This window comes from Podarcis filfolensis (assembly GCF_964270895.1).
Source record: "Podarcis filfolensis genome assembly, chromosome: 13".
In the NCBI taxonomy this organism is placed as follows: Eukaryota; Metazoa; Chordata; class Lepidosauria; order Squamata; family Lacertidae; genus Podarcis; species Podarcis filfolensis.
This window is the reverse complement of record NC_139615.1, coordinates 54,236,554-54,263,445: the sequence shown is the minus strand read 5'-3', so window position 1 is coordinate 54,263,445 and position 26,892 is coordinate 54,236,554. Positions and strand designations below refer to the sequence as shown.

Sequence of the window (26,892 nt, the reverse complement as noted above, 5' to 3'; positions counted from 1 at the left end):
GTGGTGATTTGGCAGCACACTTTTTTTAAAAAAAATTAATATTTATTAAAATTTCAAAAGAAATTACAAAAGTAATAAAGAGATAGAAAAAAGAAAACAAAAGATACAAAATACAGAGGAAATAAAAACAATTAAAAATAAATCCATCATTCCATGTCTTGCCTTTCATTTACTTGTTTCCCTGACCTCCTCACACCTCCCTTTTTTGTATTCCAGTTCGAATGGTTAATTCAGCAAATCCTTTCCCTCTTTGTTTTTATCTTAATTCTTCATCTTAACATATTATAACTTTATATTTTCATCTATTAACAATCCATTTTACATACTCCTTTTTAACATTGTTGCTAAAACCGCTTCATTTCATTCCGACATCATTTTAGCATTCCTTAATTTTACAATGTTTCTGTAGATAATCTTTACATTTCTTCCAATCTTCTTCCACCGACTCTTCTCCCTGGTCTCGGATTCTGCCAGTCATTTCCGCCAATTCCATATAGTCCATCACTTTCATCTGCCATTCTTCCAAGGTGGGAAGATCTTGTGTCTTCCAGTACTTTGCAATGAGTATTCTTGCTGCTGTTGTAACGTACATTAAAAAAGTTCTATCCTTCTTTAACACCAATTGGCCGACCATGCCCAAGAGAAAGGCCTCTGGTTTCTTCAAGAAGGTATATTTAAATACCTTTTTCATTTCATTATATATCATCTCCCAGAAAGCCTTAATCCTTGGGCACGTCCACCAAAGGTGAAAGAATGTGCCTTCATTATCTTTACATTTCCAACATTTATTATCGGGCAAATGGTAGATTTTTGTAAGCTTGACTGGTGTCATGTACCACCTGTATATCATTTTCATAATATTCTCTCTTAAGGCATTACATGCCGTAAATTTCATACCGGTGGTCCACAACTGTTCCCAGTCAGCAAACATAATGTTATGTCCAACATCTTGTGCCCATTTAATCATAGCAGATTTAACCGTTTAATCCTGAGTATTCCATTTCAACAGCAAGTTATATATTCTTGATAGTATCTTAGTTTTGGGGTCTAACAGTTCTGTTTCCAATTTTGATTTTTCCACCTGGAAGCCAATTTTTTTGTCCAGATTGTAAGCCTCCCTTATTTGATAATAATGAAGCCAGTCTCGCACTTTATCTTTTAGTTTCTCAAAACTCTGCAATTTCAATTTGTCTCCTTCTTGTTCCAAAATCTGATTTGGCAGCACACTTGAGACGTCTGGAGGCAATACGCTGCAAATTAATTCAAAGGGACATAGAGATACCTGATATTCAGTATGTTTTTATCATTTTGTTCCCTTAATGAGGACTTTGTTGGTGTAGCTAGCCAGATATCTGCCGTTCCACCAGCACAATTAACTGTGGAAGGGATAACGGCAAGATTAATGGGCGAGTTGGATAGAAGGGAGGCTTGTGCCATAAGCACTCCTATTTCCAGAAACAATAAGGAACGCCATATGCAAACTTGTGGTGATACGACTGCATTTAAAGCTGCAAAGCGTTATTGGTTCTGCAATAAGCAGGGACATTTTGCAAAGGACTGCAGATCCAAAAGAAAGCAAAGTACTCCCAAGTCTGTTTCTGTTCGTCAGTCACGGTCGTCAGCCCAGCAGCCGACATCGTACCGTAAAGACAGAAACGAGCCGCGAGCTTTTCATGCTCGGAGTACAGATCGTAAAAGAATTAAAGGTGCCAAGTGGAAGTCTTTTATTGTGGACTCAGGAGCATCCCAGCACATTTGCAATGATCGAAGCTTGTTTATTTCTTTTGAAGAGGAAATTGGTAATGTACATTTAGCCAATTCACAAGTCTTGCAGTCACTTGGCAGGGGTACTATTAAACTTGACTCTTTAAACATTACGATAGCGAACTGCATTTACTGCCCGTCAGTGGACAATTTATTGTCAGTAAGATGTTTTGCTCGTCAAGGCATAACTGTGCGTTTCTTAAAGTCAATGTGTGAGTTTTTCGATGGGAAAAAAAGTCTATTGTATGCCCGGGACTCTGATGGTTTATATAGACTGTATTTTCGCACCTACTCCCAATCGCCTATAAATTGCAGAGCAGCACAGTCAAGCCAGGGGTTGAGGAATGTAAGGCCACATTCCGGGTGTGCCCATGAAGCACACAGAATTCTGGGACATCTGAATTTTGCTGATGTAATTAAGACAAAGAATATTGTTAATGGCCTAAACTTAAAACCATGTAAATTCTTTATACAATGTCTATCCTGTTGCAAGAATAACATTAAGGTTGCACTCAAGGGTAGGTGCTCAGATAGGAAAGTAACTGAGCCATTTGAGCGTGTACATTGTGATTTAGTTGGGCCACTCCCACCATCATTAGGAGGTTCTAAGTACTGGCTTACCCTGACTTCCGGAGGCGGCACCATCGGTAATGGCGGATTCCCTCCAGCTGTGAGGGAATAGCTCCACGGGAATCGGGTCTAGTCGCGACGGCGACGCGGGGACCCCTTAGAAAACTACAGGCGGGAGAAGCCTGTGTTCGTGGGACTCAGCGGGCACCTTCAGCGCCCCCCTAACTGCGAGGGAACCCCGCAAGGGGTCCCGGAGCGAAACGGGGAGATAGGCGCGGTGCTGAGAGCCAACTGCTTCTTCCGTGGAGCGAAGCCGCACAGCTGTTGCCGGAGAGCGCTGACCTTTTTCCTGGGACAATTTGGCTAACAAACAACTACCCGTGAGTAGGTCAAGTTCAAAGACCGGGGAATTTAAGGAAAATAGGATTAATTTGGCACTGAAACGGGAAGGCGCAAACAGGAAGTCCGCCTTCCTTTTTGTATATAGATCAAAGCAAAGACTGATCAAGCTAACGCTGGAGAGCTGGGTTTAAAAGGACTTAAATCCTAACGTCAAATTAAAAGATTTCCCTCCCTGAATTGCAGGAGAGGGGAGGGAAGAGGAGAAAATATATTTTGCCTGCAAAAAAAGTGGAGAGAAAAAGGAGTAAAGACCACCACTTAATCCTTGGGAACGGACTGCCAGATTAATAAAATTGCTGTACTGAGAATCGCACTATTTATGGACAATGTAACTTTGTGATAGTTAACTCTGCAAGTGAGACACTTTTACTCTGAGGGTTACTTTGGACTTGGAACTGTTGCTTTTTTCTTTTGTAGAAGGGGGACTTTGGAAAATCGGAAAAGAGACTCTATTGCAATACCATTGATCGTTACTGTGTCCCCCTAGAGGAACTTTGAAATTGTTGCAACTAGCCAGGGGATTTTCCACTCTCGACTGGCCTGGGAAACTTCCACAGCAAAACAAGTTTTGGCCGTGGGATTGACCTTGATTTTCAGATCCTTAGATAAAGTGGCATGGCAGACTTGCTTCAGGAAAAGACAACAAGATCGGGAAAGGTTAGACAGCAGCAGACTAGTGTAACGCAGCAGCGCAGAGCATCCATATCTGCCTCTGCATCTGTATCTGCCCCTTCTGCATCACAAGGAAAAGATCCTGCACAAGGAAAAGATCCTGCACAAGTTGGGTCTAAAGGAATGGCTACTGAAGAGGGATTCACTTCAGTATTAAATAAAATTTTTGAAACCTTGGAAAAATTAAGTAACCAAGTTACTGAAGCGACTACTAAAATTGACCAAAATACTACTAGCATCAACAATTTGGGGCAGAAGGTGAACTCAAATACAGAAGCTATTGAAAGACTGTTGCAAGAATCCGCTTCGAACCAAAAGGCAGTTGAGGAAGCAAAGGAAAAAGTGCTGGCTGTAGAGGAAAAGATTCCAACTATATGCAAAGAGCTAAAGGACCACCGGTCGCTTCTGTCTATGATCGAACTTAAGGAAAAACAGACTAATCTGAGGATCAGGGCGGTCCCTGAATTGGAAAAAGACAGTTTAAGTGACTTTCTTACGCAGGAATTTGCAGAATTTTGGAATTTGGATGCTAAGCAAGATTTCAAGATAGTAAGTGCTTTTAGACTTGGAAGAGGAGGGAGAAAGAACAGGGTGAGAGACTGTTTGGTTACCCTCCGAACGAAAGAAGAGAGAGATAAAATACTGAGTCTGCACTTCCAGAAGACCTTGGAAATAAACGATTCAAGAGTGGAGATATTCAAGGATATTCCGAAATACTTATTGGATCTTAGAACTAACTACGGAGATCTGGTGGCCCTGTTGAGAAGTAACAGAATTGTTTTTAGATGGGAATTCCCTCAAGGCCTATCCTTTACCTTTAAAGGGAAAAAGTTCAAAATAAGATCAGTGGAAGACAAGGAAAAATTCCTGAGAGACCACGAAGAAGACCTGCAAAAAGAAGTTCTAGAAGAGCTAAGAGCTTTAAAACCAGGAGTACTAGACATAGTACCACCACCTTTGGGATTGGACAAATTAGAAAAAGTGATACCACCGTCAGAACAAGAGGAATTACTGGGAGCAGTTGGAGGAAAGTAGAATAAATACACCATGTCTCTGCAATTATTAAGTTGGAACATTCATGGACTTAACTCCCCGGAGAAGAGGAGGAAAGTTTTTCATTTATTGAAAAAGGAACTGTCAGAGCTGCCCGAGGTCCCAGCTCACAAAGGACCAACGCTGCTTCGTTGTTAAGTACAAAAGTCTTTATTGAAGTTCAGTTTCACTTCCAGAGCCGCAGCGCGCAGCTCTACGTCTCAACTGTCAGACCGCTGATGCTCCGTCTGAGTCTCCTCCCCCCAGACACCAATTTAAGACTCTAGCCTTACTCCACCTCTTCCTCTGTTCCTTCCGCCTCTGGTTCCGCCTGTCCGTTGGGGTCTCGCCCTTTCTAGACTCTTCTGACGCTGAATCCCCTGAGCCTTCCCCCTCCCTCCGGCGGGCTTTAGGAGCTGGTTCCCCATCCGGGTCTCCTGCTGTCCCCCGCGCCTGTACATTTGAACTTGGCGCGCGCGCCCAGCCAGTAACTTTCCTCCTGACCCTTTCACTGCTGCTGTCACTGCTTCCCCCTCTGGGGGGGCTAGCCGCAACTGACCTCCCCTCCGTTGGAGGCGTGGTCAGCCCTGACTCACTTTCTCTCCCCGCTGGAGGAGACGCTGGCCCTGACACATGTGACTCTTCCCCCCCACTACGCTCTGGTGGGGAAACTGGTCCTGATCCCCCGCTGCTGCTTTGGGGTTCCCCTCTGGCTCCTTGTTTCTGGTGCGTCCCCCCTGGGACCCCCCTTGCCCTGACCGTTGGCGCCCCTTCTGGGAATCTTCTGATTCGCTGGAGAAGCTCATGGAATCTCTCGGGTCACTGTCATACTCCCCTACGCTGCCCTCGGATACTTCCCCTTCGCTCTCCATTTCCTCTCTCCCCAGTGCTCCTGCTCCTGAGCCCCTGACAGGAACAATTGGACTTAATTTGTTTACAGGAAACACATGTGATAAGGCTACACAGGAAAGTATTGTTTAATAAAAGATTGGGTCAAGAGTTTATTTCATCGGATAAGGTTAAAAAGAGAGGAGTTGTAATTTACACCAAAGAGAGCCTGTCACCGAAATTTGTTTTTAAAGATGATCAAGGAAGATTTGTGGCAATCGAAATTCGATCACAAGGAGAAAAATTTTTAATAGTAGGAGTTTATGCACCAAATGAGGGAAAATCTGAATTTTTTAAGAAATTGCACGAGACATTGTTAGACTATATGGATCACAACATCATTATGATGGGAGATATGAATGGAGTGGTATCTACAAATATGGACAAGTCACAGAGACAGATTGTAACTAAAGATGGCAGACTACCAAAAACCTTTTTTGAACTGACTGAGAATATGGACTTGATTGACATTTGGAGAATTAAGAACCCCCTAGGAAGAGAGGGAACATTCTTCTCTGAAGCCAAAATGACATGGACAAGAATTGACCAAATATGGATAACTAGAGGACTGGCACCTAAGACTCAAAAAGTGGAAATTTGCCCAAAAACTTGCTCCGACCATAATGCTGTGAAAATGGAGATGAAACTAACACCAATCGGTTCCTTCAGATGGAGGATGAATGACACCTTATTTAGAGATCAAGAGGTTATCAAGAAGGCCCAAAAAACCTTGAGAGACTATTTTGAGATAAATCTGAATACTACTACTGAAAAAAGAATAATCTGGGACGCAAGTAAAGCAGTTATGAGGGGGTTTCTGATCCAACAGAATACAATAAAGAAGAGAGCCCAAAATGGAAAAAAGATAAAATTTTAGAAAAAATAAAGGAGGGTGAGAAGAAACTAAGAGCGAAACCAAAGTCACAAGAGATTCTGAGAGACATAAAGTTATATCAAGTGCAATATATGAAGATGATGAACCAAGAAATTGAATGGAAAATTAAACAAATGAGACAAAAGACATTTGAATCGGCTAATAAATGTGGAAAATTGTTAGCTTGGCAAATGAAAAAAAGACAAAAACTTAACACTATCACAAATTTGGAAGTGGAAGGAAAGAACATTCAGAATCCAGTGGAAATTAGAAAATGCTTCCAGAGGTATTTTAAAGAGTTATATACACAAGGGCCACAGAAAGAGTTTGATATAGACCAATTTTTAAAAACAAATGGATTACAAAAAATCTCTCATGAAAATAAGATAATGCTGAACTACAAAATTACAGAACAGGAGGTAGAAGGTGCCATTCAGAATATGCAGTTGGGTAAATCTCCAGGGCTGGATGGCTTAACCTCAAAATTCTATAGATCTTTGAAAGATTGGTTAATTCAACCACTAAAGGAGGTTTGTAATGAAATTTTGGAGGGGAAAAAAGCGCCAGAGTCGTGGAAGGAAGCCTACATTACACTTATACCGAAAACGGAGTCTGAAAAGACACAGCTTAAGAACTACCGCCCCATATCCCTACTCAATGTGGATTACAAAATTTTTGCTGATATTTTGGCTAATAGATTAAAAAAAGTATTAGTGGAAGAGATACATAAGGACCAAGCTGGCTTTCTCCCAGGTAGACATTTGTCTGACAACACGAGGAACATAATTAACATATTGGAGAAGTTGCAAGTGAACATTAATACTAAAGCAGTTTTAATTTTTATAGATGCGGAGAAAGCCTTTGACAATATTTCTTGGAATTTTATGAAGAAAAATCTTCGGGGGATGGGGGTGGGTCAAGGGTTTGAAAATGGTATAAGTGCAATTTATTCAGAACAAAAGGCCAAGCTAATAGTCAATAATGTGATGACAGAGGAATTTAAGATAGAGAAAGGGACACGACAAGGCTGCCCAATTTCCCCATTGCTTTTTATTTCGGTCCTGGAGGTTTTGTTAAATATGATTAGAAGGGACCGTCTGATTAAAGGTATCCAGGTCGGAGCCAAACAATACAAATTGAAAGCTTTTGCAGATGACCTAGTTTTGACGTTACAGGAGCCAGAATCTAGTACGAAAAGAGTATTAGAACTAATTCAAGAATTTGGTCATGTGGCAGGATTTAAGCTGAACAAGTCAAAAACTAAAGTTCTTGAGAAAAATTTAACATCGATTGAGAAAGAGAGGTTTCAGAAGGAGACAGGTTTAACATTAGTTAAGAAAGTAAAATATCTGGGGGTTAATATGACGGCCAAGAACTTAAATTTATTTAAAGATAATTATGAGAAATGTTGGACAGAAGCGAAAAAAGACTTAGTAATATGGTCAAATTTGAAGCTTTCCTTGTTGGGTCAAATTGCAGCTATAAAGATTGCCAAAAATGTTATTTTTGTTTCGATCATTGCAAATTTTGGACAAGATGGACTGTTTCAAGAAGTGGCAGAGAGATATTTCTAGATTTGTCTGGCAGGGCAAGAAGCCCAGAATAAAATTTAAAATATTAACTGATGCAAAGGAAAGAGGCGGATTTGCCCTGCCAGAGCTTAAACTTTACTATGAATCAGCAGCATTCTGCTGGTTGAAAGACTGGCTGCTTCTTGAGAACACGGACACTTTGGACCTAGAAGGATTTAACAATGTTTTTGGGTGGCATGCATATTTGTGGTATGACAAGGTTAAAGCACATAAAGCATTTAAAAACCATATTGTCAGGAAAGCATTGTTCAATGTCTGGATAAGATATAAAGACTTACTGGAAAATAAAACCCCAAGGTGGTTGTCACCAATGGAAGCGAAGGCTCAGAAAAAGCTCAATATGGAGGCCAAATGGCTGAAATATTGGGAAATATTGGAACAAGAAGGAGATAAATTGAAATTGCATAGTTTTGAGAAATTAAAAGATAAAGTGCGAGACTGGCTTCATTATTATCAAATAAGAGAGGCCTATAATTTGGACAAAAAAAATGGCTTCCAGGTGGAAAAATCAAAATTGGAAACAGAATTGTTAGATCCCAAAACTAAGATACTTTCAAGAATGTATAACTTGCTGTTAAAATGGAATACGCAGGATGAAACGGTTAAATCTGCTATGATTAAATGGGCACAAGATATTGGTCATAACATTATGTTTGCGGACTGGGAACAGTTGTGGACCACCGGTATGAAATTTACAGCATGTAATGCCTTAAGAGAGAATATTATGAAAATGATATACAGGTGGTACATGACACCAGTCAAGCTTGCAAAAATATATCATTTGCCCGATAACAAATGTTGGAAATGTAAAGAAAATGAAGGTACATTCTTTCACCTTTGGTGGACGTGCCCGAAGATTAAGGCTTTCTGGGAGATGATCTATAATGAAATGAAAAAGGTATTTAAATATACCTTCCTGAAGAAACCAGAGGCCTTTCTCCTGGGCATAGTCAGCCAATTGGTGCCAAAGAAGGATAGAACTTTCTTCATGTATGCAACAACAGCAGCAAGAATACTCATTGCAAAGTATTGGAAGACACAAGATTTACCCACCCTGGAAGAGTGGCAGATGAAGGTGATGGACTATATGGAATTAGTGGAAATGACTGGCAGAATCCGAGACCTGGGAGAAGAGTTGGTGGAAGAAGATTGGAAGAAATTTAAAGACTATCTTCAGAAACACTGTAAAATTAATGAATATTAAAAATGATGTTGGATTGAAAATAAGAGGTATTAGCAACAAAGTTAATGAGAATATGCAAAAATGAGTTGATAATGGATGAAAATATAGAGTTATAATATGTTAAGATATAGAGTTAAGATAAACGAAAGAGGGTAAGGATTTGCTGATTTGATTATTTAAATGGGAATACAAAAAGGGGAGGTGTGAGGAAGTTAAGGAAACAAGCTAATGAGTTTAAAGTTACAAAAAATGGATTTGTTTTTAACTCTTTTGTATCTATTCGTTTTTTGTACTTTGTATTTTTATTCTTCTTTTTTCTTTTTTGTGTATTTTTGTATGTTTTCTTTTTTTAATCTTTTTCTTTTCTTATTTCTTTTATGTTTTTGTAAAATTTCAATAAATATTATACCAAAAAAAAAAAAAGTACTGGCTTACCCTGATAGACCAGTATAGTAGATATTGTTGGACTTATGCAATAGCTGAGAAGTCCCAAGCATTTGAGAAGTACAGAGCTTTTTGCAACTGGGTAAAAACGCATTTTAACAAACCAATTAAGAACCTGTTTACTGACCGGGGCGGGGAATTTGTTTCTGAGGATTTTGAGAATTTCCTGGAAGCGCAGGGGACTACACATGAGTTATCTTGTGCCCGAAGTCCCTGGCAAAATGGGCTTGTTGAAGTTGTGCAGCGTGACCTGCAGGCAGGGGTTAAAACTTATCTGCACAATGCTAATCTGCCCAAAGTCTTTTGGGCTGAAGCGCTCGATGCCTTTTGTTACGTTAGAAATCGCAGTTATCATTCTGGTTTAGATGTCACCCCTGTTGGGATACTGCCAGGGAGACAAAGGCCATCATGCCCCCACGTCGACTTCGGACGATCCATCAACCTCCCGTAGGAACGCAGTATCAGTCGAGCGACACAAGCCTCAGAAGCAGCTTTCCACATTCCAAGGACTTGTGCACGCCCTTTGCAGAGTTCGCACAACGAAAGATGCACTCAGGAGAGCATTATTTACAACTTTATTCAGCGTTGGTCAGAACAAAGAAAAAACATGACTGCTTGCCTGCGTGTTCAGGCACAGAGAGAGAAACAAAAGCTATGTACAAAACATAAACTTCCTGTGAGCCGGAAGTACGCAGACTGTGACTCAAACAACAGCCTGCTCCCTGTTTAAGGTGGAACGGAAATATCCTAACAACCCCCTATGAGAAGCTGTTTAAAAAACGCCCTACTCTGAAATACCTACGCATTTGGGATTCAGATATAATTATGCATTATCCCGCTAAGCAGAAATTGGGTGAGCGTAGTGTTCAGGGAAAATTAATGGGCTACCAGCAGGGGGCGTACAGAATTTACATACCAGCAACTGGCAAATTTCATATTACCAGAAGCATGATACAAACTGTAAATTGGAATGGCGCTGCTGTTTTCCAAGATACTAACGGTATAAATGACACTGAGGAAGAAGAGGAAGCAGCAGCAGCAGCAGGAAATGGTGCTTCTGAATTAATGGAACAAGACAAAAAGCCTGTTGAATCTGATAATTTGTTTGATGATTTAAAGTCACAGGCACCCGAGGGGAGGTTAGATTCTCTTGAGTTTTCTGACTGTGAGCTTAGCCTACAGGCACCTCTTCGGTCTGACAATGATGATTTACAACCTGAAACTAGTAGTTCACTTAGTCCCATTAAGTCTGAGGAGTCTGACTCTCCTTCCGGACTGAGACATTCAGATAGAAAAAGACAGAAGCCACAATGTTTTGCAGATGAACATTTAAATACTGTGTATGCCAATAAGGCTACAATGATGTTCAGAATTTACCTAAGCACCAAGCTGTAAATTGGTATAAAGCTATGAACTCTGAGATAGCTTCTTTAAAAGAGCATAACACCTGGTCTCTTGTACCACAAACCCCAGATATGAGACTTATTGATTCAAAATGGGTTTAAGAAAATGCAAATGGGAAGGAAACGCCTATGGTGTGTGGTTTCACCTTTACAGGTGAAGATAAGCCATTTCCTAACAAAACTTTGTATCGTTCTGCTATAGGCAAGCTAAATTTCATTCAAAGAATCTCAAGACCAGATATAACTTATGCCTTTCACTTTCTGGCAAAATTTGTGGAAAAGCCCACTACGCAATGTTTCTCTGCTCTTAAGAGAGTGGTAATGTACCTTAAACATACCAAACATTATAGGTTGCAGTTTACATCATGTATTGACAAAGGTTTTGAAATTTTCTGCGATGCATCTCATGCAGTGGAACAAAATAATTGCAGGGATGTGTCTGGTATGGTGTTTTGTTATAACGGTTGTCCATTTGAATGGAAGTCCCAGACACAAACCATTATTTGTCTCTCCACAACAGAGAGTGAATTATGTGCATGCGTTCAGGCCACTCATGATGTGGAATGGTATCTGCAAGTATTTGCAGACCTACAGATGAAAGTAACACTACCAGTAAGAGTTTACCTTGATTCCCAGAGCGGACTCGCTATCCTGTGTTCAGAGACCAATACGCAGCGCACTAGAGTCTTAAGGTTACGTTTACAGTTTGTAAAGAAACTAATTGCTGATGAAATGATTGTATTTCAATATGTTCCAGGTGACAATCAAATTGCAGACATTTTTACAAAAGCACTTCCAAAGCTTACTCATGAAAGACATGTACAAAATATGCTTTATGTTTTTGTTCCACAATGATGAACCGCAGGGGAAATGTTGAATGGTTTCTTTAAATGTAAAGGTTCATTATTGTTCCACCAGTTGTGTATGTCTTTAAGGGGCCAGAGCAAGGGCCAGAGCAAAATAACGAGATCCAGCTTTACAGCTGTGAAACACAGCAGGTGCTGAGTTGTATTGATTAAGCTGTGTCAGCATTTGGGTGTAGTACATAAGGAGCAGCACCTAGCTCTCCCATTACCCTGGGGGATGGGTTGGTGGTTGGGTCTGGTTTGTTGTTGGTGTATTTAGTGTATAAGGAGTTTTTGTGTTTGTTATTAAAACCTTGTTTAGTTATTTCTGAGTCCCTTTTTAATGCATGGTCTCCCCAGCAAGCTCTCTGCAGTGCTACTATACTGCAAATAGCTAACACTGGCACCTCTCAGGTGGGCGCTATTGCCATTATAAGAGAATGAGGGAGGTGAGTTCATGGTGAGTCCTGGCACCTCTTTTTCTAGAAAAATAGCACTGGCTGGCACCTTCCCCTGGGATGGCCATGCCATACAGCTTTCATCTAGTTCACACCTGAACTTTCCAACGCAATACGATTTGAAATTGCAGCGTTAAGCCTTGGTCACTCACATCAAAGTCCAAATGCTCGGAGACATATTTCATGAGTACGTTGGTGGTCTTGACTGCTCTTTGCCTCTCACTGATTTTTGTGGAGTCAATCCAGCCATTTGTGTGCTGCGAGAGAGAAATCATCGTCATCACATGGAAGGACAACCCTTAATCCAGGTTTGCAAATTCACAAAGCTTCATAGAGGGGACAAATTGCAAAAAGGGGTTGTTTTGTAAAGGAGAAAGTTTGCTGCAATTTGTTTATTATTATTATTATTATTATTAATAATAATAATACCCCACCTTTTTCCCAGACAGGGACTCGAGGCAGCTTACAAACAAAACAAGAACAACTAAAGACACAGAAAAAAGAAGCCATTAAAAAAAAAAGCATTAGTAGAATTAGATATTAATTGGCTCTTGCGTTGCTTTTGTTTTATTATGCATTTTCTGTTCTGATTGTGTATTTTTATGTTGTGAACCGCCCTGCAATCTGTCATTTGTGTGTTTGTGTGTGTGATAATTACAACAATACAACATACACCTCACCACAGCCATAGCAATGGAATGCAGGAAGCATCCTTAGACCAAGCCCAGCCATTGATCCACAGGTACTGAGGACTGGCAGTTGGCCCTTTGGCCTTTCAGGCAGAGAGCCTTTTCCCAGCCCCACCTGGAGATGCTGAGGACTGAACCGGGGACCTTGGGCATGCAAGACAGATGCTCTGCCCCAAGCCACGGCCCTTCCCCATACGCCATCAGCAGAGGACATATCTTGTGTGCCTTGCACAAGCATTGCTAGCAGAACAGAGGCCCACTTGACCATCAGCACCCACAACCAGCGAGTTGGCCGCAGATGCCCCACGTGCAATCATTTCAAGAGGGTCTGTCCTCCAGCATGGGAGCTGCTGCTTCCCCCTGCTCTGACACCTTGGGGGCTCCCTTACCACTAATATCTCCTGCAGCGTCTCCAGAGAGGGGGCCTCCGACAGCAAGCTGGTGAGCATGTTGAGCCAGATGTAGATGGTCTCTTGAAAGCAGTCCTGGAAGGAGAGAAGCAAAAGCACTTAGAAGCTGAAGACCCCCATGGAAATCCCACATGCTTTGGAGCCTTCTAGTCCAAATTCGTAACAAAGCTTATGCAGGGCTTCAAGCAAGGCACACAAAGAGTCATAAACAGCAAACGTTTCTTGATATATGTAAGGTTACAGGTCATGTGATATAAAGATACAGGACTCCACACTGGGCTCAACTTCCTTGGGGTGTTCCAAGGCAGAGGGCCTTCTTGGTGGTGGGGCCCACCCCGTGGAACACCCTCCTATCAGATGTCAGAGAGATACATCATTATACTTCCATCTGAAGACATCTGAAGGCAGCCCTGCATAGGGAAGTTTTAAATATTTGATGTCTGGCTGTGTTTTAATTTGTTGGAAGCCGCCCAGAGTGGCTAGAGTAACCCAGTCAGATGGGCAGCATATAAACAAACAAGCAAACAAATAAAATTAAATGCAGCGTAGGAGGGAGGCATGAGAGTCACAAAATGCAGGCATGCAGGAATCATTTGTGGATGCATTTTAGCCAAAGGTGAAATGCAATAAATATGGAAACGTGATTAAAATCAAAAATATACACCCCAAGTCTCTGGCTGTTACATCATTGGGATGGGTCAAGTGTCTCGGGCAGCATTCTTTGCAGCTTACACGGCTCAGACTCTTTGCCCTCAAATCCTTTAACCTGGCAACCCCATTTTCCTCCAGAAGCAGAAGGTCCAGTCACCTGGCTCTGTGTTGCTGGCACAGAGCTCCCGGCTTTCACCTTTGTAACCTGCAATGATGGCAATTGGAAGACCTTCGTGGTGGTTTTCTGTAGCAGCAGAGACCGGAGCAGGGGGTCCATGCGTGGTCTCAAGGCACTGAAACGAGAAAGAAGGGGAGAGGAAAGGATCAGCACCCAGCAGTCCATAAACCTGGTGAAGAAATATGTACTGTGTCTGGCCGTACTTACGTCATGCAATTGATAGTTTCCATCGCTTGGTGTAATATGGTGAGCGATGCCATCGGCTCCTCTTTGATAACCTCCTGTGGTGGGGAAGCACACAGCATGTCAGGGAACTGGAGGCGCCATCCCTGCCACCACCATACCAAGCCCTGAGTTGTGCTCTCTATCCAGCCCACTTGACAACTTCTTTGCAATTGGCAAGTGGGTCCAACTAGGGGAGAAGAGTGGGCTTCCTGGATCTGGGAATAAGAAGGACACTGACAAACTGGAACGTGTCCAGAGGAGGGCAACCAAAATGGTCAAAGGCCTGGAAACGATGCCTTATGAGGAACGGCTAAGGGAGCTGGGCATGTTTAGCCTGGAGAAGAGGAGGTTAAGGGGTGATATGATAGCCATGTTCAAATATATAAAAGGATGTCACATAGAGGAGGGAGAAAGGTTGTTTTCTGCTGCTCCAGAGAAGTGGACACGGAGCAATGGATCCAAACTACAAGAAAGAAGATTCCACCTAAACATTAGGAAGAACTTCCTGACAGTAAGAGCTGTTCGACAGTGGAATTTGCTGCCAAGGAGTGTGGTGGAGTCTCCTTCTTTGGAGGTCTTTAAGCAGAGGCTTGACAACCATATGTCAGGAGTGCTCTGATGGTGTTTCCTGCTTGGCAGGGGGTTGGACTCGATGGCCCTTGTGGTCTCTTCCAACTCTATGATTCTATGATTCCCTTTTTCTCCTGGGCAGAGCTCTACCACATAAGAACAGCATAAGATCAGCCTTCTGGACCAGGCCAAGGGCCCATCTAGTCCAGCATCCTCACAGCATTCTCACAGTGGCCAACCAGACGTCTGTGAGAAACCAGGGAGCAGACCATGAGCCCAAGAGCCCTCTCCCCACCTGTGGCTTCCAGCAACTATATTCAGAAACATTGCTTCCTTCCTCTGTGGAGGTAGAACATAGCAATCATGGCTGGGAGCCATCGACAGCCCTCTCCTCCTGGGAGAACCTAGCCTCTTTTACTTAGGCGCTGGTGACATCCTGCTGAGGTTGCCACAATGTAGGGCTGCCTTTCAAGAGGGTTTGGAAACTTGAGTTGGAGCAGAACGTGACCACCCAGAAATGGTTTGGGGCCAGATGGTCAGAACATGCAACCCAGAGCTAGACCTACACAGCTATTTTTAAGAAAAAGCGCTCTGAAAATAAACCCCAGGAGATTCCCCCTCTTTTTTTCTTTTTCTTTTTACTCACTATGATGCCGAAGGTGAGCTCGTCTTTGTGGGGGAAGGTGACATATCCCACATTCGATTGCACAAGCGCCTTGGTTGTTAGAGCTGCTGCCTTCATAAAGCTCTTCTTCAAAGCCTCGTTCTGAAAGGAGAAGGGATTTTATAAAATTGAGTTTGAATCAAAATCACAAGGAAACATAAAGCCACACTGACCCTAACCCTAATTCTAATCCTTACCCTAACACTAACCCAATCCAAAAATTAACCCTAACCCAGAAATGGTCTTGTTAGATGGTTAAATTCATGGTAAATTGCTGTTTTAGGGTTTCTTTAAAAAAAGTCTGGAAAGAATTAATCCATTTTGCATTACTTTCTATGGGAAAGCGTGCCTTGGTTTGGAACGCTTTGGTTTCAGAATGGATTAAGTTTGAGAACCAAGGTACCACTGTAATGCCCCATCTGGTCCTAAGGGTGGAGTCAGTATACACCCCAGTCTACAACCTTTCGGTGGATGAAGCCAGAGACCCTGCCCTAGGGCACAGTCTGAAGGCATGTGGTGCAAGGACCTTGACGGAGCTCAGGAGGTCTGCTCAGTGCCTGGATGGTGACCACGGGGGAAATGGAGTCGTATGATAGGAGAAAGGCAGGATATGCCGTATTTTTTCGTGTATAAGACACCCCCTATTTTGGGGGACTCCAAATTAAGAAAATGGGGGAAGGATTGCCCAGAGTTGCTGAGCTTTGGGGGGGAGGATTACCCACAGTTGTTCAGCTATTTCGGGGAGGGGATTCCAAAAATTGCTCACCTGCTGGACCTATGCTGCCACTCACACACGTCGCAAACCTACCTATTGTCTGTCCCTCGCCGGCAGAAACCGCCAATCGCCTTCCCAATTGCCGCAGCGACAGCCAGTCAACACCACCCCTTGCCGCAGCCACCAATAACATGCACAATAGCCGCTGACTATCTCCGGCTTGCAGCGGCAACCAATCCCACGTCCCCCCTATGCACTATCTGTGTATAAGATGACCCTCATTTTTAAACATCATTTTTTAATAATAATAAAAAACACCTCGTCTTATACACGGAAAAGTATGGTATAGCTGAGAGAACAAACAACAGGAGTCTGTGTGATAATCAGAGCCATACCTTCCTGCTGTTCTGGAATTGGAAGAGGAGCTCCACTGTGATGGCGTCTATAAAAAAGGGGAGATCATCCTGCCGTGCCCCGAATGCCATTTGCCCACAGCAAAGGATGACGGTGATACTGGCATTCGTCTTGCTAGTATTCTGGAGGGAAAGGATGGGGAAAGTGAGTTTGGGAACCTTAAGTGCAATTGGAGACAAATCACCATTTAGTTGGGACCTTTTAGCAGCTGGGAAAATATTCATAGAATCATAGAATCATAGAGTTGGAAGAGACCACAAGGGCCATCGAGTCCAACCCCCTGCCAAGCAGGAAACACCATCAGAGCACTCTTGACATATGGTTGTCAAGCCTCTGCTTAAAGACCTCCAAAGAAGGAGACTCCACCACACTCCTTGGCAGCAAATTCCACTGTCGAACAGCTCTTACTGTCAGGAAGTTCTTCCTAATGTTTAGGTGGAATCTTCTTTCTTGTAGTTTGGATCCATTGCTCCGTGTCCGCTTCTCTGGGGCAGCAGAAAACAACCTTTCTCCCTCCTCTATGTGACATCCTTTTATATATTTGAACATGGCTATCATATCACCCCTTAACCTCCTCTTCTCCAGGCTAAACATGCCCAGCTCCCTTAGCCGTTCCTCATAAGGCATTGTTTCCAGGCCTTTGACCATTTTGGTTGCCCTCCTCTGGACACGTTCCAGTTTGTCAGTGTCCTTCTTGAACTGTGGTGCCCAGAACTGGACACAGTACTCCAGGTGAGGTCTGACCAGAGCAGAATACAGTGGCACTATTACTTCCCTTGATCTAGATGCTATACTCCTATTGATGCAGCCCAGAATTGCATTGGCTTTTTTAGCTGCCGCGTCACACTGTTGGCTCATGTCAAGTTTGTGGTCAACCAAGACTCCTAGATCCTTTTCACATGTAGTGCTCTCAAGCCAGGTGTCACCCATCTTGTATTTGTGCCTCTCCTTTTTTTTGCCCAAGTGCAATACTTTACATTTCTCCCTGTAAAAATTCATCTTGTTTGTTTTGGCCCAGTTCTCTAATCTGTCAAGGTCGTTTTGAAGTGTGATCCTGTCCTCTGGGGTGTTAGCCACCCCTCCCAGTTTGGGGTGGACCTGTCGAAATGAATGGGCCTAACTTAGTCATCTTCATTAAATTCAATGGGTCTACTCTAGAACATAGTTGAATGGGGCCAGCAGGCACTCCCGTAAGCAGAAGAACCCTTGCACGAGAGCAACTTGGGCAGCTGCCCTGCCCCGGGATGCAGCTGAAACCTCTCCCCTCTTTCTCTCTGCCTCTCCCAGCCTGCCGCCTGCCTTCTCTCTTGGGTTCTGCTCCCTCCCCTCAGTTGGAGAGGTGTCCCCTCTTCCAAACTCTAAGAGGTTCTTCATTCAAAGCTTTCTGACAGCAGAACACTCTCCCTTGGGAGGTTGTGGACTCTCCGTTGGAGGTTGGATGGCCATCTCTCAGGGATGCTTGAGTTGAGATTCCTGCATCGAAGGGGGTTGGACTAGATGACCCTTGGGGGTCCCCCATTAGCTTCCACTATTGAAGAAATGCCAACCAACCATCTGACAACCAACCTAAAAACAGGGGTCAGCGTACTTTGGGGGATGACCAATGGTTTCTAACGAATCCGTTTGACTGACTGACTGAGCCAAGGGATCAGATCAGATCTAGGATCTGGAGCCACAGAGACAGGACTGCTGGAGCCCACTTCAGAAGGATGACTGAGACATACCCACAGAGGAAGCTGTCTGGCTTCCTACTGAGAGGATGAGCAGATCCAATTGCCTTTTTGGAATGGTAAGGATCCCATCCCTTGAAAAAGAGCATATTTGGAAATGGGGCAGGATTCGTTCTTTTCCAACACAGCTCTGTTTTACTAGATCAGAGGAACCCAGAGGCTGCTTCACGTGCTTTGGTGTGGATGTAAATAGCCGCTAAGGATCCAGTTTGCCAGGACCTTTGTCTAACCATTGGCCATGCTGTCAGGGGCTGATGGGAGTTCCAATTCAAAACACACGGATGGGGAAGGGGCACCAGGCTGGGGATGGCTGACCTACACTCTTGCTGCGCTCTTTCCTCACTTCACACCCTTACCTCAGACGTCTCAGTCTTCATTGCAATAGCTGCACGGCCAAAATCCCGCACTGCCATCAGCGCCTGGGAAATATGGGTGCTTGAAGCCACACCAATAGCCTCAGAAATTCCCTAGGGAGAATGAGGCACGTCAAACATGTTGTTTTCTTGATTGCAATTAGTGATAATAATAATAATAATAAATTTTATTTATATCCCGCCCTCCCCAGCCAAAGCCAGGCTCAGGGCAGCTAACAACAATAAAATAGTACAACATTCTAAAAACATTTCATTATAAAAGTTAATTAAAATCAATTAAAATGAAATTGATGGCAACCATTAAGCTAAGCTGATCATGAGGGATGGAGGATAAATGTGATTCTGTAAGCAGATTGCTGCAAAATGTGGGGAACCAAATTTAAGAATGGAGAAATGAGACACTTAGAGAACCAATTTGAACAGATCCTTTCATCCCGGATAATAATAGGGGTGGTTTGAAGAACGATATTTCTGTGGATTCTGATGTGAACTGACCAGACCACACCTCCCAGACTCATGTGCAGCTTGCAATGCAAGGATGCCTTGCATTCTGACATTTTCGAATCTTGTGATACAGTTCTTGGCTTCATTAAACACCCAACTACATTAAAATGCATCATTTATTCCCTGGAAGTATTTGTAATCCACCCCTCACCCAAAGGCGCCAGAGCAGGAATATGCACCATCTAAACCAGGGTGCTCCAATTTCTCATACCAAGTGGGCCACAAGCGTAGTTCAGCACAGAACCTGTGGGCCACACACTGACTTGTCGTGTGGGAGACGGGAAGAAGGCCAAAATTTGACACACACCCCCGGCCCGCATGCTGCCTTCCCAAAGGTAGGCAGGTGAGGCACTGGGTTTTGGGAAGGAGGCACGAGGCTCTGGTGGGACCTAGAGCCTTCCCACCTTCTTCCCAAAGCTGGGAAAGAGCTAACTGAGGACTCTAGGACCCTGACAGATCACACCTGCCTCCTCCCCCAAGCCCAGCACCTCCTTACCCAGCTTTAGGAAGGCGATGCAAGGCCTACAGGTGTGTAGGGGTGCCTCCAAGGTTGCTGAGGGCTGCCAAGAAAGGCATTGAGGGCCACTTGTTGGCTGCTCTGATCTAACCCAAAACTAAACAAATCTGCCCCAGATATGTTGAATGCTGAAAAGCGGTTCCTCCTGTAAGAGGCTTTGAGGGGGTGACTGGGTGGGCACGAAATCCTTGGAGGAAGGAAGGTCACGAGCAGAAATCAGGACAGAGGGCTGGTGGGGTCTGTGGGGTAATGTCAGGGACTGGCTGGATGAGTAAGAGTGGGGGACCCTGGATTGTGGTGGTGGGACACTGGGGAGCAGCCTGGGGAGGCACTTGAAGCAGGAGGGTTCAGAAGGAGGAGGCTCTTCCAGGACACGGCTGGAGGTGGAGAGTCTCCGTGTGAGCACAGTCCCAGTCCCGCTGGCTCTCCTCCCCCCTGACATCCCACACATTCACTCACCTCTCTGTCTGCTTCCTCTTCGAGAGGCAACGTCAGGAGTAAGTGCAGGTACTGGTGGACTGTCTCTGCGCTCCTGGAATCCCGCAGCTTGAGTCCATAGTATCTATAGAGGGCGTTCTAAGGGTTGGGGAAGGTTTGGGTGAGTCACAGGGAGGAGACCCCACCAGCTACATCAACTGCTTTTGGAAAACCAAAGAATTTCAATTTTACCGTCTGAAAATGTCGGGTAATACTGAATAATAATAATAGATTGCAAGTACTAGGCAATTGTTTTAATGATTTGTATGCAATTTTACAAATCTTCTGAATTCCCAAGTCATGTTACAACTCTTTAAAGGTAAAGGTAAAGGGACCCCTGACAAATAAGTCCAGTCGCAAACAACTCTGGGCTTAAAGCTCATCTCGCTTTAAGGCCGAGGGAGCCGGCATTTGTCCGCTTCCACAGACAGTTTCTCCAGGTCATGTTGCCAGCATGACTAAGCCGCTTCTGGCGAAACCAGAGCAGCACACGGAAACACCGTTTACCTTCCAGCCGGAGCAGTACTGGCTTCGGCTGGGGAGGGTGGGATATAAATAAATTATTATTATTATTATTATTATTATTATTATTATTATTATTATTATTATTTACTTGCACTGTGTGCTTTTGAACTGCTAGGTGTGTAGGAGCTGGGACCGAACAACGGGAGCTCACCCCGTCGCAGGGATTCGAACCGCCGACCTTCCGATTGGCAAGCCCAAGCGGCACAGTGGTTTAACCCACAGCGCCACCTGCGTCCCTATTACAACTCTTTAGTACTCCTCATTTGGGGAATTTGAAAGTTGACAAGTTCAGCATGTCCTAATTGCTCTGCCTCCACTGTTGGAGGCAGGAAGGCTTCTGAATACCAGTTGCTGGAAACCACAGGAAGGGGAGAGGGCTCTGTGTTCGAATTCTGCTTTCCAGTTTCCCATGGGCATCTGGTTGGTCTCTGTGAGATAAGGATGCTGGACTGTGCAGGCTGCTGGTCTAACCCAGCAGCCTCGTCTTTCATTCTCATGACACACTTTTGTCCTGGATATGCTGACCCTAGGCTCTTCCCGCTTTTTAAGAGAACTAATACCTGCACCCACAGCCTCTTACGGGTTTCCCCACCCTGCCTCCACGACTGAAATTGGGAGAGGGTGTTCTCTTTTGTGGCACCCCACAGTAATGTGATTGGCTGTCACCGGTTTAAAAGGGAAGCCTGTCCAATAGTGGTGGAGTGGTGTAGATGAGTGTGGAGTCTTCTTTTGTCTCAAGGCGCAGGTACTCTGTCTGATTATATGAACTGCTTCTGTAGATATTTGTATATATCATAGAATCATAGAATCATAGAGTTGGAAGAGACCACAAGGGCCATCGAGTCCAACCCCCTGCCAAGCAGGAAACACCATCAGAGCACTCCTGACATATGGTTGTCAAGCCTCTGCTTAAAGGCCTCCAAAGAAGGAGACTCCGCCACACTCCTTGGCAGCAAATTCCACTGTTGAACAGCTCTTACTGTCAGGAAGTTCTTCCTAATGTTTAGGTGGAATCTTCTTTCTTGTAGTTTGGATCCATTGCTCCGTGTCCGCTTCTCTGGAGCAGCAGAAAACAACCTTTCTCCCTCCACTGTGTGACATCCTTTTATATATTTGAACATGGCTATCATATCACCCCTTAACCTCCTCTTCTCCAGGCTAAACATGCCCAGCTCCCTTAGCCGTTCCTCATAAGGCATCGTTTCCAGGCCTTTGACCATTTTGGTTGCCCTCCTCTGGACACGTTCCAGTTTGTCAGTGTCCTTCTTGAACTGTGGTGCCCAGAACTGGACACAGTACTCCAGGTGAGGTCTGACCAGAGCAGAATACAGTGGCACTATTACTTCCCTTGATCTAGATGCTATACTCCTATTGATGCAGCCCAGAATTGCATTGGCTTTTTTAGCTGCCGTGTCACACTGTTGGCTCATGTCAAGTTTGTGGTCAACCAAGACTCCTAGATCCTTTTCACATGTAGTGCTCTCAAGCCAGGTGTCACCCATCTTGTATTTGTGCCTCTCATTTTTTTGCCCAAGTGCAATACTTTACATTTCTCCGTTAAAATTCATCTTGTTTGTTTTGGCCCAGTTCTCTAATCTGTCAAGGTCGTTTTGAAGTGTGATCCTGTCCTCTGGGGTGTTAGCCACCCCTCCCAGTTTGGTGTCATCTGCAAATTTGATCAGGATGCCCTTGAGTCCATCATCCAAGTCGTTGATAAAGATGTTGAATAAGACCGGGCCCAAGACAGAACCCTGTGGCACCCCACTAGTCACTCTTCTCCAGGATGAAGAGGAACCATTGATGAGCACCCTTTGGGTTCAGTCAGTCAGCCAGTTACAAATCCACTGAGTGGTAGCATAGTCAAGACCGCATTTTACCAGCTTCTTTACAAGAATATCATGGGGCACCTTGTCAAATGCCTTGCTGAAATCAAGGTAGGCTACATCCACTGCGTTCCCTTCATCTACCAGGCTTGTAATTCTGTCAAAAAATGAGATCAGGTTCGTCTGACATGACTTATTTTTCAGAAATCCATGCTGACTATTGGTGATCACAGCATTCCTTTCTAGGTGCTCACAGACTGTTTGCTTAATGATCTGCTCCAGAATCTTCCCTGGTATTGATGTCAGACTGACTGGGCGGTAATTATTTGGGTCCTCTCTTTTCCCCTTTTTGAAAATAGGGACAACATTTGCCCTCCTCCAGTCTGCCGGGACTTCGCCTGTTCTCCAGGAATTCTCAAAGATGACTGCCAGTGGTTCTGAGATCACATCTGCCAGTTCTTTTAATACTCCTGGATGCAGTTCATCTGGCCCTGGAGACTTGAATACATCTAGACTAGCCAAGTATTCTTGTACTATCTCCTTAGTTATTCTGGGCTGTGTTTCCTCTGCTGAATCATTTGCTCCAAATTCTTCAGGTCGGGCATTGTTTTCTTTATCGGAGAAGACTGAGGCAAAGAAGGCATTGAGGAGTTCAGCCCTTTCTGTGTCCCCTGTTTGCATTTCACCATCTTCTCCTCTGAGTGACCCCACTGTTTCTTTGTTCTTCCTTTTGCTACGAACATACCCATAAAAGCCTTTTTTGTTGCTTTTAACCTCTCTAGCAAGCCTGAGTTCATTCTGTGCTTTAGCTTTTCTGACTTTGTGTCTACACGTGCTGGCTATTTGTTTGAATTCCTCTTTGGTGGTTTCCCCCCTTTTCCATTTTTTGTACACATCCTTTTTTAATCTTAACTCAGTTAAAAGTTCTTTAGATAGCCACCCTGGCTTCTTTAGGCACCTTCCATGTTTCCGTCTCATTGGTATTGCCTGAAGTTGTGCTTTTACTATCTCCCTCTTAACAAACTCCCAGCCATCATGAACTCCCTTTCCTTTTAGTATTACTGTCCATGGGATCTCACCCAGCACTTCCCTAAGTTTTATGAAGTCGGCTTTCTTAAAGTCGAGAAATTGTGTCCTAGTATGCTTGGCTGCTCCTTTCCGCTGTATAGTAAACTTCAGAAGAGCATGATCACTCACGCCTAATGATCCTTCCACTTCTACCCCACTAACCAGGTCATCAACATTGGTTAGGACCAGATCTAAAATGGCTGTTCCTCTTGTTGCTTCTCCCACTTTCTGGACAATGAAGTTGTCTGCAAGGCCAGTGAGGAATCTGTTTGACCTTATGCTCTTGGCTGAGTTTGACATCCAACAAATATCCGGGTAATTGAAGTCCCCCATTACTACTATCTCCCTTCCTTTTGCATGCTTGGCCATCTGTTCCAGGAAGGCATCATCTATGTCCTCTGTTTGGCTTGGGGATCTATAGTAAACTCCCACAATGAGGTCACTGTTATTCTTCTCTCCCTTAATTTTGACCCAAATGCTCTCACTTTGGCTTTGAGGTTCTAAATCTTGGATCTCTTCACAGGTATACACATCCCTGACATATAACGCCACTCCTCCTCCTTTCTTGTCTGGTCTGTTCCTCTGAAATAGATTGTATCCCTCCATTATTACATTCCAATCGTGGGACTTATCCCACCAGGTTTCAGTGATTCCTATTATGTCATATTTAGTTTGCTGCACCAAGAGCTCAAGCTCATCTTGTTTATTTCCCATGCTTTGCGCATTAGTGTACAGACATTGAAGTCCATTAATCATTCCCCCGTGTCTCTTATTTAAGGATTTTTTCCTCCCACCACTAGGTCTGCGTGCTGTTTGCTTCATTCGGTCTATGACATTTGGATGATCATCTTCATCAATTGATAGACTCCTACCTTCAGGACCACTGTCTCCCTCCCCCACATTAGTCAGTTTAAAGCCCTCCTGATGAGGTTTCTGAGATTTTTTGCAAAAACATTCCTCCCAACCGTTGTGAGGTGCAGCCCATCGCTTGCCAGAAGTCCATCTTCAAGAAGATGCATTCCGTGATCTAAGAATCCAAACTGTTCCTGTTTACACCATTTGCGAAGCCAGTTGTTCACTTCCACTATTTTTCCCTCTCTCCCTGGGCCACGTCGTTCAACTGGGAGGACAGATGAGATGACAATTTGTGCATTTAATTGCTTCAATTTCCTGCCCAGAGCCTCGTAATCTCTTTTGATCTTCTGGAGGCTATTGCTTGCAGTGTCATTGGTTCCCACATGAACCAAGAGGAAGGGGCATTTGTCAGTGGGTTTTATGATTCCTTGCAGTCGTTCAGTTACATCTTGGATCTTAGCCCCGGGGAGACAGCACACTTCCCGAGACATCTTGTCAGGCCCACAGATAACTGCTTCTGTTCCCCTCAGTAGGGAATCCCCTATCACCACCACACGCCTCCTCTTAGGTCTGGTCGGGGTTCTTCCGTGAGCTGTCCGTTCCAAGGTCGCCTGCACATTCCCTGAGGGCTGACTTTGCTGCTCGTCTTCATATACCTGATCGACTGTTAATGAGGGAGAGATCCTCAAATGGAGTCTGCTCTTCGTCTTCCATGCTAGGGGAGAGGGCCTCAAAGCGATTGTGTATTTCTAAACAATCAGAGCGAACCCTGGGCCTCCTACTTCTTTGAGTCATGTTTCTCCATATATCTGGCTCCTGTGTTGGTGAACTAGCGTCCTTCTCAGGGGAGTCCCCTGTCTCCTCCTTGGTGGAGACGGTGTGCTCTGTTGCTTCCAAGAAGAGCTCCAGCTCTCTAATTCTTTGGAGCGTAGCTACACGTTCCTCCAGTTGCTGGACTTTGTCTTTTCAGAGGGCAATCAACATGCAATTGCTGCAGGTAAAGCTGCCTGCAACCTTTGGCAAGATGGCAAACATTGCGCAGGAACCACAGGCGACTGCAGCTGTTCCCTCACCCTCCATCTTGAGAACGTGTCGTTGGGGCTGACTACAGCGGTCCTCCATCATAAAAAGCGTGAAGACAGGACAAATAAATTCCCCCCCAAAAAAATATATATTTAGCTCACAATAATGAATACTGCACTAAAGAACCTGGGACTCTGAGCATTCTGCTAAAAGCGCCGCGAGGAATTCGTGACAGGGTTATGGGCCCAGCACGCTTCTGCTGCGCATGAGTACAGGTGGCAGTTATCTAGCCGTGGGTGCTGGAGGGGAGCTGCAGGGATGGAGCAGTCCAGAGCTGGCGTGTTGCTGGAGAAGCTGATGGCCACAAACTACAGGATCTGGTCAGTCCGCATGCAACACTTCCTCAAGCGTGAGGGCCTGTGGAAAGTGGTGGAAGATCCACCGCAGCCCCCTGAGGAGGATGAAAAGGATGAGAAAGCCTTGGCTACGATCATCCTTGGAGTGGACGACAGCCAGCTAATCTATGTAGCTGATAAGGTGACAGCAAGTGAGGCGTGGAATGCGCTCAAGGCTGTCCATGTGCGAGAGACAGCTGGCTCGCTGATAACACTGACCAGGAGAACGTACCGGTGTCGGAAGACACCGGGAGACTCCCTGGTGAACCACATAAAATTCCTAACAGGCTGTTTCCAGGAGCTAGTCTTAAGAGGGAGGCCTGTGGGGGAAGAGGACAAAGTCTTTATAGTCCTGAGTTCCCTTGATGACAGCTATGATATGCTGGTCAATTCCCTCGAGTCGGTAGAGACTGATAAGCTGACTCTGGAATACGTTACCGGACGGTTGTATGCAGAGGAGAACAGGCGTTCAGAGCAAAAGATCACCTCAGTCCAGCTGTTGGAGCATCCCAGAGGGAACAACAGCCGGGAAGAGCAGAGGTGTCAGGAGCCGGAGAAACAACCAGGAGGAGCTGCTGCAGACCAGCTGGTGGTCAACAAAGTAAAAAGGTGTTTTTGCTGCAAGTCCAGTGGACATCTGCTTCGGGACTGCCCGAGGAAACAACAAAAACAGCAGAAGCACAGGAGGCAGCAGAGAGAGTCTAACACTTGGGTGTCTGCAGATGGCCAAGAAAATGAAGAGCTGTGGGTTCTGGACAGCGGAGCTTCTCAAACTTTTTGTAAAAGAAAAGCATTGCTAACTGATGCTAGGGCTTCCAACAAAACCATGTAAGTCTTGCCTCAGGCCAGAAAGCTAATATAGTCTGTGAGGGGGAGATTGTGTTCCCACAGCTGGGACACACATTCAGGAATGTGTTGTGTGTGCCTAGTTTGCAAAACAATCTCCTGAGTATTCCTG

At 44.4% G+C, this 26,892-nt stretch overlaps 1 protein-coding gene across 1 annotated transcript in view; it reads right to left on the bottom strand.

The window, feature by feature from the left end:
* The window catches only part of LOC310748677 (maestro heat-like repeat family member 5), a gene marked incomplete at its 3' end in the record, with an annotated part of 65,983 nt that overhangs the window by 13,648 nt on the left and 25,443 nt on the right, over positions 1-26,892 (bottom strand). Inside the window, exons 5-12 of the mRNA XM_083584523.1 lie at positions 20,228-20,344; positions 18,730-18,840; positions 16,625-16,765; positions 15,497-15,616; positions 14,263-14,336; positions 14,035-14,170; positions 13,206-13,301; positions 12,280-12,384 (exon numbers count right to left, since the gene is read on the bottom strand). Of these exons, the coding sequence (XP_083440649.1) occupies positions 12,280-12,384; positions 13,206-13,301; positions 14,035-14,170; positions 14,263-14,336; positions 15,497-15,616; positions 16,625-16,765; positions 18,730-18,840; positions 20,228-20,344 (900 nt within the window). The remainder of the gene's footprint in view (positions 1-12,279; positions 12,385-13,205; positions 13,302-14,034; positions 14,171-14,262; positions 14,337-15,496; positions 15,617-16,624; positions 16,766-18,729; positions 18,841-20,227; positions 20,345-26,892) is intronic.